Source organism: Zootoca vivipara, chromosome 10 (genome assembly GCF_965207765.1).
Source record: "Zootoca vivipara chromosome 10, rZooViv2.hap1.1, whole genome shotgun sequence".
NCBI lineage: Eukaryota > Metazoa > Chordata > Lepidosauria > Squamata > Lacertidae > Zootoca > Zootoca vivipara.
This window is the reverse complement of record NC_142593.1, coordinates 6,203,589-6,217,740: the sequence shown is the minus strand read 5'-3', so window position 1 is coordinate 6,217,740 and position 14,152 is coordinate 6,203,589. Positions and strand designations below refer to the sequence as shown.

Genomic DNA, 14,152 nt, shown 5'->3' with positions numbered 1-14,152 from the left:
ATTATAAAAATAGCACATCAGCACCACTTGTTGGCAGTTAGAAGCTTGCTTTTTATATCCTAGAAACTGCTCCAAGGGGTGTATTTTGCATAAGAGGATGACACAAGGATGCTGTGTCTGAAAATATGACACAACAGTCGAAAGCAATTGTTCCTCTTTTCCAGAAAGAGTCAGTTAATGGAGAATCCACTGAAATACTCGAGTGGGAAATGAAATCAACATAATTGCTCATGTACACTCTGAAATTGGTCTGTGCCTTTACTTATAAGGTTGCTTAGTAGAAATAGAGGTTCCAATGGAACATGGTATGCATAGTAAACAAAATTGTGAGAATCAACATGTCTTTTGCTGACTTGCAAAAATGGCATTGGTTCTGTCTGATGGATTGTGGACAACATGATAATTTTGAGTCAAACATTAACCACCTCTCTTCATTCTACATCTAACCTGACCCTTATTAACTTTTCTTTTGAGATAGAATCATTCATAAGAACATAGGAAGCTGCCGCATTCCAAGCTGGCATTGTCCTATTAAACTATTTGGGAATGGCTCTCTAGGTTTTATCTCTAGTCTCTCCAGGAGATTCTGGTGATTACACCCAAGACTTTCTGCCTGAAGCTACCGATGGGCAAATCCCTCAGTTTCAGTTCCTTTCAGATTTTCATTTTTAAAACCTTAAGTTTTAAAGTTTTTTAAGTTTCAGTTTGGTTCTTCACATTTCCATGTAAGATTACAGTTTCTTTTAAAGTCCTTGTGAAAGCACTTCAGCAAATTCCTCCTAATATACACATTTTTCAAAGCAATTCTGCCTGCTCTGCATTATTTTTTTTACCAGGCAATATCTCCTAATGTAACACATTGTAAATATTACTAATATATGCATTTTTATCTACTGTTTACCCTAGTACATGCATTTTTGTACACATTACTTGACTGGAAATCTGCACTGCAAAATTCAAAAAAGTGTGAATCTTGAAGGATGGCTGCATTTCGGTTTGCTTATTGTTTTGGAAAGTGTAAATTAGGTAGGTTCAAATTCCTCCCCCATCCCTACGCACAACACCTGTATCCTACCATGGTGATGCCATCCTCTCCAGGAGACTCATTCTATTCTTTTTGCACTTCTAGTTGCAGTTCCCCTAAACTCTCAATGTCTCAGCATAACAATTGACAGATGGGACACACAGATGGCCCCAGATTCTGCTGTATTTTACCCCGGCCAGATTTTTGCCTTCAGCTATACAAGAAGCATCAACTCTTCAGAGTGTGCTTGCTTCCTAATGTCTTACCTCTTGCCAAACTTTATTTATTTATTGGACTATATGTTCCACTTTTCTTCATAGGAACTTAAGGTGGCATACGTGGTTCTCCCTCATCCTCACAACCAGGGGTGCCAACTTCAATAAAATATTGGAGGGCGGGGGCAGGTAAGCCCTTCCCCCATAATCAATCACATGAATGGCAATGCCCATCAACTTTTTTGGGGGGGCGCTCAAATATTTTATCGGGAGGGTCAAAGACCCCTTGCCCATAGAGATTTGGAGCCCAGGGTTCTTAATCACACGGGGAACATCCATGATTACAAGAGGTCATCACTTCAGAACCTTGCCTTCCAACTTGTGCAGATTGGAACTTGGTGTGCTTGTCACTCCTCGTGTTAGTTTCACATACAGAGCTGAAGGGATGGGCATCTCAGTAAACAGTGTTTCAGTGTGCTCTGGCACTCATCATGGTGTCCCATTGCACCAGAGGTGGTTTAGTCATCATGGCCACATGACTCAGAAAGCTGTCTGTGGACAAATGCCAACTCCCTTGGCCTGAAAGCGAGATGAATCCCACACCCCATAGTCACCTTTGACAGGATTTAACCATCCAGGGGTCCTTTACATTTACTTTACTTTTACATATCCAACCCCTTTGTGGTCAATAGTTTGGCCTGACAACAAGAACTAGAGCAGAATTTCTGTCCATTGTAGATTAGTTCTTTCTCTACAATCCTGTATGGGTTTGCCCTAGGAAATGTAGCTGATGTCACAGCCACGTCCTGGGTGCTTTGCTATCACTCTTAACTTTGTACAGGTCATTTTTTTTCCTGCACAATATAATATACTTCAGATGCCAGCCTTTTCTTTAGCAGTTGCTAGTAAACAGTCAACACAGCACAGCCCACTTTAAACCCTTAAATATGGTTACTGTACCAAAAATCACGGCAATGGAAAACCTGCAAATATTCAAGTCACAATGGTTTCTCTAACATTTCAGTGATTAAATGCAACCTTTTAATTTCTTTGTTCATTATACCTTACCAACAGAAGCTTGAAATAACAATTAAAGAAAAATAAGAGCCTGCTGCTTAGTTAGAATGCTTGAGAGGTCAATACAATTTGCTTTTACAGTGCTTAAACATTAGAGTTGTGAACTTTTACTGCCTGTTGACCTGCTACTTTGCATGATCGTGCAATAAACTAGTTTAAGGGCTTTAGACTGGTATGTGCGGTGCAGCTGTTTACTAGCAACTGCTAAGGAAATGGTTGGTATTTGAAGTTAATTGTATTGTGTACTATAAGACAGTTGGAAAGCTCTAAAAATAGCCTTCTACTCTGTTCTCTGGTGGGCTATTTCTATTGGCCGTGTTCGAAGCCTGTTATTTGATTCATTCAGCAGGACTCTCCCAAGCTGAACGCAGTGGAAACTTAGCAAAGGTCACGTCCAGTATGGGTGACTAGTTCATAAGGCTGTCACAGAAAATACACCAATTATTCAATATGGTGAAATGCCTAGTAAAAATCCAGACCAGGAGAAGTATTCATTTGCGAATGGTTAACCATTGTAGCAAAGATGTGTGCATTCGCCTGCTGAGACATGGGTCTCGGATCACAGCTACAAGTGCTGGTAAGTTGAAGTGCAATTTTGCTTAGTTGTTTTATGAATAGAAAAGTCTGCTTTCCTCTCTTCAGTTTGTCATAGGTCCACATTTTGTGTGCAGTAAGCTATAGTATTAACATCTGAACAGAAACCCCCTCCTCCCAAAAAATCTGACACAGAATAGGATAGGAGAAGTGTGTGTGGGTGGGTTGATATTAAAGGCATACTCAGAGTAGATACATTGAAATCAATTGACTTAAAATATCACCCAAAAGTTTCAGAAGTAATCGCTTCTCAGTGAGGCGATTCAGGAGTAAATGAAATCATCATTCAACCCAACTACTTGAGTAGTTGAGTATTGATATAAAGTTTTGTTTTTTAAAAAAGTTATTTTTGAAATTTACATACAGAACTATGAATCTAAGAAAATGAATTCAACAAACTATTTGGAATTCTATACAACCAAGCACAAAGAGCTACAAACTTTAATTTTGTGCTGAAAACAAAACTCTCACAGAAAGATTAACTAATACTAACATCCTAAAATTGCATGACATTGAGAAGACAGTTTTGAGTTGAGAAATAGCAAAAAGATTTTCAAAAACATTACAGTCTATATGTGGGAAAAATACAGGTGATGAAGTCTAGGATGTTTTAATCTCCATGGAATAATATTAAAATCACTGTGATGTTTTACTTTTTTGTAAAAACAAAACAAGACAAAACTCATGATCTTAGTCAAAATTCAGATTTTGTCAAATGTAGTTCGCCAAAGCTAAGAGATATTTTAAAAAGAAAGTATTAATTAATTAATTAATTGTAACACGTTTTTATTTTTTTTATTTTTTAAAACCAACCCAACAAATTTGCAGGTCAAATTAAAGCACTGGTGTTGTTTCTTGTCATTATGTAACAGAGCAATCCAGCCTCCTTTGCAGCAGGCTGGGGGTGTTGATATTAGATTGGTTGGAGGTATTCCTCCGTTTCTTCTGGGTTAACCCCCCCCCCACACACACACATTCTACTATGCACTCCCCCTTTGGCCCACAAAACATGCGGGCAGGAGTGCCGTCAGTGAGATGCCCACTGGAGATTTATCACCAGAAGATCTTGAAACAGGGCATTTTGAAGGTGGGGAGGAGTTAAACTAGTCTCACTGCCATCACATGACAGCATTGAGCCCAGTCTGGATCTGATTGCTGCACCAGCTCTAGACTGTCTTAGCAGTCTTACTGCCTCCGCCATCTGCCTCTGCTTCCATCAGTGGCAGGGCGTCATCCTATAAACCCAGGCAGGGGAGGTTTGAATGGCAGCCTAAAATATCAGGGTTGTAAATATTGTTTATTGTGGAACTGAATAAAATCCACCTGCTTCTTCTTAAGACAGAAACCACATTAGTTTGCAGTAACAAAGAACCATATTACAACAATAAAAGCATATTTCAAATGATAAAAACAGCAGCAAGAGCACTCCAAATAAAGGAAGCAACATCTGATCAAAGCAGGAGAGGATTATCATCATCATCATCATCATCATCTCAAAAGAAAGAGAAGGAACAACCAAGCAATCCTCAACTCTCTCCAAAGGCTACCATGTAAGCAGAGCAGAAGCTCTGAAGGCCACTTTAGGGAGGGCAGTTCAGTTTTGGTCCCAGAACTCCTGCTCCTTTTAGAGCAGACATGGCCAAACTTGGCCCTCCAGCTGTTTTGGGACTACAACTCCCATAATCCCTAGCTAACAGGACTAGGGATGATGGGAATTGTAGTCCCAAAACAGCTGGAGGGCCACGTTTGGCCATGCCTGTTTTAGAGAGACCAGCAAAGTCCATCAGGTGCTGAGAGAAGTGCTCTGGGATGCCTGGGGTGTCAGATGGAGCTAGCCTCTTCCTCAGTGAATGTGTCTAGAATCCTCTATCCATCCATTGTTGTTGATTAAAAATCCCACAGGTATTTCCCGTATCTGATATCTGGCCCATCAAAGCATATACAGTTACTGGGGTTGCATGAGTCAGGCAAGCACACATGGCACCCTATTGCAGCTGTCAGTATCTCTTTAGAAAAGATCTCACATATACTGCCAGCAGCAAATTGTTTCCCACTCACACCTTAAATAAGGTCATTGTAACAAAGGTGGAGAATTCTGATGCTACACTACTGCTGGTTGCTAATGGAGAACATTGCCCACTAAGCGCCAGTATCTCACATCCCCATAAGGAGGTGGAATATCATGGGTGCTAAGTCTGGATTCAATTTATAGGAAATGGTGTTTGGATAAGCACAATTCTGCCAATTCATCTACGGAAAAGCAGTGTTGGTGGTAGAATGCACTACATGGTGGTTATTAATGCTTCATCAACTACGTCACTATGCAGGGAATTAAGAATTGCTGTTTTGCTGCGCATGAAACAGCTGAGAATGCATATATGCCTATATCAGGTACAGAAAAGTTTGAAATCTCAAGATGAAAGCCAAATGAAACTGTTGCTGCACAAAGTACCAGTGTGACTACAGAAAATGTTTTAGACAATGAGAAGATGTAATGATAGTAGGAGAATTTACATCTAGGTCAGCAGCCATTCTGAGATAAGTTATAAGTTCAGTTTCACATGTGCCATTTAAATGATGGATGAATCTGTGGTGTGTGTGTAACAGAAATGCAATTTTCTATTTCTTGTATAATTTATTGTATAAAATAAAGTTATTTAAAAAAAAGAAATGCAATTTTCAATGACTCTGCATAATATTTTAATTTATGGTATTGCAGGTAGAAAAATGCATGTACAGTTCCACTTCAATCTTCCTACTGCAGTTTTACCTTTGAAGAGATGCATTCTGCCTGAAATGCTTTATTAGTTCTCTGCTTCTTTCTCCATATAGAACTGTATACATTTGGGGAAAACTGTGGCTCTGTAAATTTGACACGTCTTCGGAAAGCATCAGTTATAGGCTTTAAATACATCAGTCATTTCCTTCACTCTCCCTTGCTCTGGTCTCCTGAATGTGGTTTCAACCTGATGTGGTTGAAAAAAAAATATTATCATTTTCAGCAGTGTGTTTTTGCCCTTGAAATGGACATGTGGGCCTATATATTCACACTGACACTGGTATACATATTTCTATCCTTTTGGGGGGGGAATACGCTGATAAGGCTTTCTTTGGAGTTTGTCAGTTTCACCCACAGGCCAGAGAAGAACATGGATGAAATTGTCAATTGTCTCCACCCCAGAGACTAGAGTGGAAGGACAGTGAGGGAAATGGCAAGGAGGAGAGTGGGCAGGTAGTAAAGAAAGAGTGATACACACTGAACTAGTTTGCACATAACATTAAACCAAACTATGATTTAGCATGAATGTGTAGGCTTCCCGGGAGAAGAGTGTGGTCACTTTGCAATGTGTTTGGTGCTGTGCTTTAAGCCATGGTTTGGCATAGTGCACTCACGGAACCCTGGCTTGTGATTTATCTCAATCCAGACAAACCATGAGCTGTAACCAAAGTTTTGTTCTGGTTTCAAATCAACCATGATTTGTTCTGATCACAGAGCAATACGGAAGACAAGTGTTAGAGTGCTGTCTCTTCTTACAGCTGAAGAAAGTGTAGAAACAGTTGAAAAGCATAGCTTTTGTACATTGGGAAAACGTAACTCAAGTGATCATTAAGTACAGTCATACCTCGACATCCGAACGCTTCGACTTCCGAAGGTTTCGACTTCCGAAGTCGACAACACTGGAAGTCTTTTTGCTGTGCACGCCATTCTGCGCCTGCGCCGACCGCGCACTTCGACATCCGAAAACCTCAACTTACGAAGACGTCCGTGGAAAGGATCGTCTTCGTAAGTCGAGGTACCACTGTACTTGAAAATGAATTTTGACTTAGGACCTGCAACATCTCGCATAAAGTTTATTTGTTTCACTATCTATTCTCCTCTTTCACCGTCTAAATAGCTGCATTTGTATAAATGGCATTCTGAGCCTAACAAAACAGAAAATAATTATTCCCCCCGCATTGTACTGTGCATACTCAGATAACTGATTTGAAAGAACAGTAATTCATCATGTTTACATGGGGGCACATTTGTAACCTTGATGTCATGTTAATCATTTAGGAATGGTAACTGATGATAGGATCTAGGAATTCTGCCAAATTTATGCACAGCATAGTTGGTCATGCAGTTGCTTCACCTCAGTTTCATCTGGGGGAAAAAAACCCTGTTCTCCGCAGTTGGAGTCTAAATATTTCTTTTGCAGAAGCTGAGATTGAGACAGTGTTTCTGCAGTTCATGACTAGTGAATGAATGTAGACAATACAATCTGAGATTTTAATTGCTTTTGGTGTGCTTTCTATTAGTGCTTATCTGAGTTTAATGTTTCTCTTCCATAATTAATTCAAATGGAGCAGTGTTAAGAAGTTTGATACCAAAAAACAGAGCTTTCAATGAATTTTGATTTCTTGAACTTTGCTTTTGAGCTTTCTTCTTCTTTCCTACTGTCTAGCCTAATGTGCAAGAGGGCATGATGGGGGTGGGAAGGTATATGGGACGAGTACCGTTTTCATGGTACTAATGAAAATAGCTAAGACATGATGCAGACACAATGTTGAAGGGGAAAATGTAAAAGCTAAAGTGAAAAATAACCAAAGTATGTTGATATCAAATAGTTCTATAAAGATTTATTTAAATTCACAATTATTGAAATATTTACAAAACTAAACAAATAATTTCCCCTAAAAATCTTACAGCAGAGGTATATTGTTACATTTTAAACATATTGCTAGCGGGATTACAGATCACACTGAAATGTAACCTTTATGGAATAAAATTCAGATTGGCAGACACATTTCAACTTCTTGATCTTCTTTGGTGGCCAAATGCAGAAAACAGTGTTTGCTCCTTCGAAGTTCAGTCAGAGTTGCATTCATTCATACATGTGTTCTTTAAGAAAAACATATGTAATATTTTGATTCACCTTTTTTTCATGTCGAAGGCACTCCTCTAACAATAGTCTCTACACAGAGATGTATACTGGTAATCTTATAACAAGGAAGAAGTTTATTTAAAGTTTCTTTTTAAATAGCCTTTTTATCAGATCCCTTACTCATAGAACTCTTTTCAGTCAGGTCAGGTTTGAAGTTAAAAGGCAGAAGTACGACCTTAATGTTTTGTTGCACACAACACTGTATTATGTAGTATCTTTTCACATGGAACAGTGATTTATTATTCTCTCCCGAGATACAGTATCATAAAGTTGAGAGAATATCTATTTTATATGTATATATTGTAACCAACAGATGCTAAACCAGGCATCCCCAGACTTTGGCCCTCCAGATGTTTTGGACAACAATTCCCATCTTCCCCAACCACTGGTCGTGTTAGCTAGGGATCATGGGAGTTGTAGGACAAAACATCTGGAGGGCCCTAGTTTGGGGATGCCTGTGCTAAACTAATGCTGCATATTATCACACATTTTTCAGCAGATATATGTTGAATGCAACTGATAATACAAAGAACTGCTTGATTTCAAAACTATGGTTGCTGTAAACTGTGCAGTAACTTAACATTACCTTCAAAGTTTGCAAAATGTCGATTTGCATTTTGATTTTTTAAATATTCTAATATATACATATCACAAAAGATTGAGTTGAAAAGTTAAGAAGTTCCATTCATGTAAGTTTGAATTTTGAGTTCAGTCATTTTTCATTTTATGAACACTTGTTTCTGGAAACTTTCTTGTATTATTATTTTTTGTTAACATCTCTTTGAAATGTTTCATTGAGAGCTTAAATAGTCTATTTTTAATCTATTTTATAGGTATCCAGCTGCCCAAAGAAGATGATGTATCAATACCTATGATATCTAACTCTCCTGCTAAGGAGGCAGATGATAGTTCAGATCTTTCTATCGAGGAGGATGAGAAAATCAAGGAAGAGCCTTTAACAATATCAGAATTGATGTACAATCCAAGTAGCAGCTTGCTCCCCACTCCTGTTAATGATGCGGAGATTGATCTGCTTTTTCAAACCTCCCCAAGGGCAGATCATGAAAAAGAAGATACAGATTCATTTGAGGAACTGGAGGCAGATGAAAATGCCTTTTTGGTTGCAGAAGAGGAGGAGCTGAAAGAAGCCAGGAAAGCACTTAGGTGGAGCTATAACTTTTTGATGGGCAACATGAAGATAAATGCTGTTCTGAAGAGTTTTTCTAGACTTCTTATTGTTGGGCTTGGAATAATGCTGGTTGTTTTCCCTCTTCTACTTGTGCTCTTGGAATCAGATCTTGATATCTCCTTCCTCCATGAAATCCGCCAGACTCCAGAGTTTCGGCAGTTTCACATTGAATATTACTGTCCTCTTAGGCATTGGGTGGCCTGCAAAGTAGACTTTGTTAGCCATTTGCTTGGCAGCTCCTAAACATTAAGAATATGCGACATGACTAAGGGCTATATTCAAAACTAGTGAATTTCAGTCAGTGCTAGGTGCTCATAAACATATTTAAGGCCATCTGCAAGTAGTTCTTCATTTTTAATCCATAATGGACCTATGAAGTTCTTAAGTTTCCTTTTCAGAATTGAATTATTGATTTAGCTACATGGTGGCCTTTCAGTAACCAAAAAGCAGTTATTTTTTTCTTGCTTGTTTTTATCAATGACTGAATAGAACAGAAATTTATCAGCTCTACCATTACAAGCCATGATGTACTAAATTTAATTAGCGACAAAAAGAGGGTGATGCGTTTGAATATACTCCTTAGTGAAACAATCTCCACTAACCAATGCCTATACAAGCAATGTTGATTGCTGAGGTTTTCTTTCTTGGTTTGAATTTTCATTAAAAAAAATATTTTTATGTGTTTACAAAATTTTGGTAAATTTTTAGCAAAGTCAACTTCTGAATATATTTAAGTGTACAGATTACTAAAATAAATGCACAAAGGCATGTCATGATTTTAAAAAATGTTTTAGCAAAGTTTTTTTAAAAAGATTGAAGAATGAGGTTCTCAGACATCTGCACAAGATGGTGAGTAGATGAGGGGGAAAGTAGGCAGGGTCTGCTAGATAGAGTTGAAATGACAAGTCCATGTTTCTAAGGTCCAAACTACACATTGTAAAACAAAAATGGAATTCCCTTATAATGGCAATGTCGGGGTTTCTTGCAGGGTTGAATTAACTGGCAGAAAGAAGGGCTTAAGCCTTCTTATGCCCAACTGTTCTCTCTTGTACCATGGTAATTTTCTTATGCTCTCCCACCTTGGTAGGCTCCAAGACTCGGAGATGCCCAGCTATATGGGAAAACAGCCTAGAGGGAAAATATGCAGGAGAGAATCTTTAATTAAGCTCTTCTTTCTGTTCATTGATCCTGCCCAGCAAATCTCTATCGCCCCTGCAATCACGTCAGCTGCCAGATATATTGGCTTTCCAAATGCATAACGTATAATGTGTAGTTCTGTGCTGGCAGTTCTAAAGCTGAAGAGAGGCAAGTACTTTTCATAAGATGACAGTTCAGCTATTCCTGTGGTTCAGCACTTGACTCAATGGTAATGAAGGGTCTTTGCAGGGCAGTGGAAGTACAGTTCTGTAAGAGGTTTAGGGATTAACTGTAGATTGTTGTACATAACACAGAAACATGCAGATATAAAAAAACAAAAAGTCTAGGTAGGCCTACTTAAATATATAGAACTTTAAAATACACTGGTCTCTGAAAACAGAGACAGACTTTATGAAATGCATCCTACCCCCCTGAATCCCAAGCATCTAAAGATGATTTTCTTAGTTCTTGATTCCTTTTATTGCTATTTAATCATGATGTATCCCAGAGGTTCTTAGTTCTTGATCCCACTCATTACTGTTTGACCATGATAATCCCGAGTCACCATTTTATGCTATTATTTCTTGTGCATGCTAACTCTCTTACCTAATATAAGTGACAATGGATGCACATAGTTCACTCATAAATGTGTCCCTATGACAGTGGTGTGTGGTTATCTTTGTTGTCTTGATGTGCTGGAGGTTTTGCGCCTGTGTAGCTCCAAGTACTGCTAAGAGGCTATAAATGCATAAAACCTCACGTGTGTAGAGAAGATCAGTAAGTCCCAGTGCCCAACTTTGAAAAACAAAAAACAAAAATATTTTGTATTCTCCAGTTTGGATATCCTGATACAGGATTCTCCCCCTGTATCCAACTGTATCAATTGCAGGACTCTTGAAGCCAAAAGACTGATTTTCTGCCAGTATGAAAAACACATTAGTTCCATTACTGCTGTAAGAATTGCTGCTATTTATGATTTATGTGGAATTTATCAGTGTATAAAGTACTCAATTTTTAAAAATCATTTCCCCTCACAACAACCTATTGTGGTAAGGTTATAATGTTGTTGTGTATCATTTAACCAGTTGAGCCTTCATAGTGTTTCATCCATGAAGAGTGTGAATGATGTTTAACATGTGAAAGCAGCACAATCTAAGTCACAACTGAACGTGATTAAGCCCTTCTTATTCATCTGCAACCCATGGGTGCTCAACTGCACATCAGATGGTGTCTGTAATTTGCCCAATGAAGGTTTAATGATTCTTTCCTGGGGAAACATCAGGCACTCTGGTGAAGCTTCATGTATATTCTCGAGCTCCAGAGAATGTAAGTACCGGTAGCTGTTGGATCAGGAGGTAAAACTGCAATTTGTTTCCTCTTTTTGTGCAGCTGGCTACTTTAGAGGGGGGGGGGCAATTTACATTTGCTTGGCCCCTATCCCTTTAAAAGGTATCAGACATCTTTTTAGAATAACCTTTTAATAACATTTTCTCAACAGTAACTATCTGCTGTTCTCTGCCTCTCCTAAACAGTCAGTTCCATTGCAAACAGTTGCTGATTAATAGTTTTTAGTGCATATTTAATTCTTTAACCATTCTTTAACAACTCCTAGCTGAATCCTTTCTGTTGAAACAGAAATCCACTTAGGACACATTTTAGCCACTATGGTGATAGAATTTGGCGATACAGACTTTGCATATAGTGTACTAAAATAAAACCAAGTTCTATTCTGAGTCCTACAGATATATAAATTTACTGAGCCCCTTAATTATAATCACTTAAGTTCCTGGCTTCTAAAATGTAGTCTTGTTGATGTCATAGAGCTCCAGGAACATTAGAAACATTTGTTTGTATGATTTGATTAGGGGAGGGTTGGGTTGCATGAGGAACAGATTACCTCAGAGAATGGACTGTGCAATAAGGACACATGTAGGGTTACCGTAGAAGATGCAAGTGCTTGTACATGAATGTCTAGATGTATATACACATCCTTGATCCTGTAGAGCTTTCCCAAGGTGAATTCTATGGAATTATGGACACACCTTTTCTACATAACAGAGAGAACCAAGAAGCTGGGAGAGTGTGTATATAATCAACAGCATGTACTGCATAGACTGAAGCAAAATCTTGTTTCCAGTACTGGAAATGTCTGGCATATGAAGAGTCCATAGGTACAGTATTGTGTATTTCTGTCTGTGCTTGGAATATATTGTAAAACATTATGTACTTGAAATCTATTTTGTGATTTGTCTAATATTTATAAACACAACTCTGGGATGAATTAAATAGGGTTTATTTCGTTAAATGCAAACACACACAAAAATCTAGGGGGAAATGTACCTGTAAACCTGGGCCTTATCTTTGTAAAGTTCACATTTCTATGTCAACATCTTGATTGTTTTATATGTTACTATAATGACAGGAGTCCCTAATAAAAGTATGTTTAAAAAAAGCCATTCTTAAATGTTATGCTCCTTATTGTGCAATAAAGTTCTTTGCAGAAGGAGAGTAGCTGCATTATTATGGCTTGTATCATAATCATCACATTTAGAGGGGAAAACACATTAATGGCACAGTCCTCAGACTTGATATGCCAGCATGGGGCATAGGATTAGGTGTGCTGACCGTTGGATCTTCCAGTACTGACATCGTGACATGGGCTGTTACAACAGCAGTATTTAGAGTGAGACTGTAATAAATCTACACCTAAATGAAATTAAACTCACACCATATTATTCATGGCAATTATGTTAACTATATTTCAGAAACGGCCGCCCAACTTATTCAAATCATTCCATCTGCGCTTTCCAGGTAGAATGATTCCCCTCTCCTCCCCCTGTGTTCCTCTGGGGGTTCCTCTGACATACACCCTGAGCCAATTTGGGGGGCTGTGCGGGGCTCGTGGGGGGAGCAGAGGAAGGAAAACTCAATTGCGCAAATGTAAATCCTTGCACAGAGCTTACGGTGATGGGGCTGGCCCTATGTATAGCATGCATGACGAACTCGCTTTGGAACCTTCTTTATTTATAACTAATAGAAAGTGGCCAGCATTGCTTGGGAATTCTAGCAAGAAAGAAAATCAGTGCAATTTTGAAACCTGTGGTTAGAATCTGTGCAGCTCTGAAAGGTTCAGTCCATCATCTTGATTCAAAATGGCATCCAAACAATGAGAAAAACCTGTTCCTTGATCCCAGGAACTATCATGCAAAACCTGCTCGATAGCTTAAGAGGTGTGAAAACCCACAGGGAACAGGCAAAGAAACAACACTTTCCAAAATATATAGTAGATACCTATTTATATTTATTACATCCAGAGTTCCTTCTAAATAGCATGCATAGATCCCCATCCATTCTACCCTCCCATCGATCTTTGGTGCCCTAGGAGAAAATATGCTAAAAGTAATATGTATCAGTATTTGAGAGTTAGCTATACTTGGCAATGGCATCCTGACAATGAACCACTCATGGTTTTAGTTATCATACTTAAAATGTTTAGAGAAGAATCAAGAGAATATGTCTTTGTAAAATGGGGGTGGTTCCACTTCAGGAATTTTGTTTCATCATGAAAGCATCATGTGAAGCCAAACAATGATGAGTCAGTGCCATCTTCTGACTTTTTAGCATAATCCTTGTCCAATGGATGCTGATTACATTTATTACCCAGCCTTCACCAGCAGGTTCCAGGGCAGGTTATAATCAATCACAGTCACAGGACTAACATAACATCCATTATGAATACAGTACCAAGAGTCATCCTGGATTAATATACAGTATTAGGCAATTATAAACCCTTAATAAAAACTCTGGCTAATTTGAAAATTAGGATCTGGATGATTTTTTGATAAATCCTACATGGAGATATCAGGGTTTGGGACCTTCTGCATGCAAATAAGATGTTCCACCACTAAGCTATGACCCTTCCCTCAACTTCTCTGAGGTGATAGGGATAAGGCAAGGGATGGAACAGAGGCAGTCCAGATCACCCAGTACT

The 14,152-nt window shown here is 38.6% G+C and overlaps 1 protein-coding gene across 3 annotated transcripts in view; it reads left to right on the top strand.

Annotated features, from left to right (window-relative positions):
- FRMD3 (FERM domain containing 3) overlaps positions 1 to 12,667 on the top strand; it is a 126,389-nt gene extending 113,722 nt beyond the window's left edge. For all 3 annotated transcript variants that reach the window (XM_088652689.1, XM_060280078.2, XM_088652690.1), the window contains one exon: positions 8,669 to 12,667. In XM_088652689.1, the coding sequence (XP_088508815.1) occupies positions 8,669 to 9,267 (599 nt within the window). In that variant the 3' untranslated portion in view covers positions 9,268 to 12,667. The remainder of the gene's footprint in view (positions 1 to 8,668) is intronic.
- Positions 12,668 to 14,152: the final 1,485 nt, after the last annotated feature.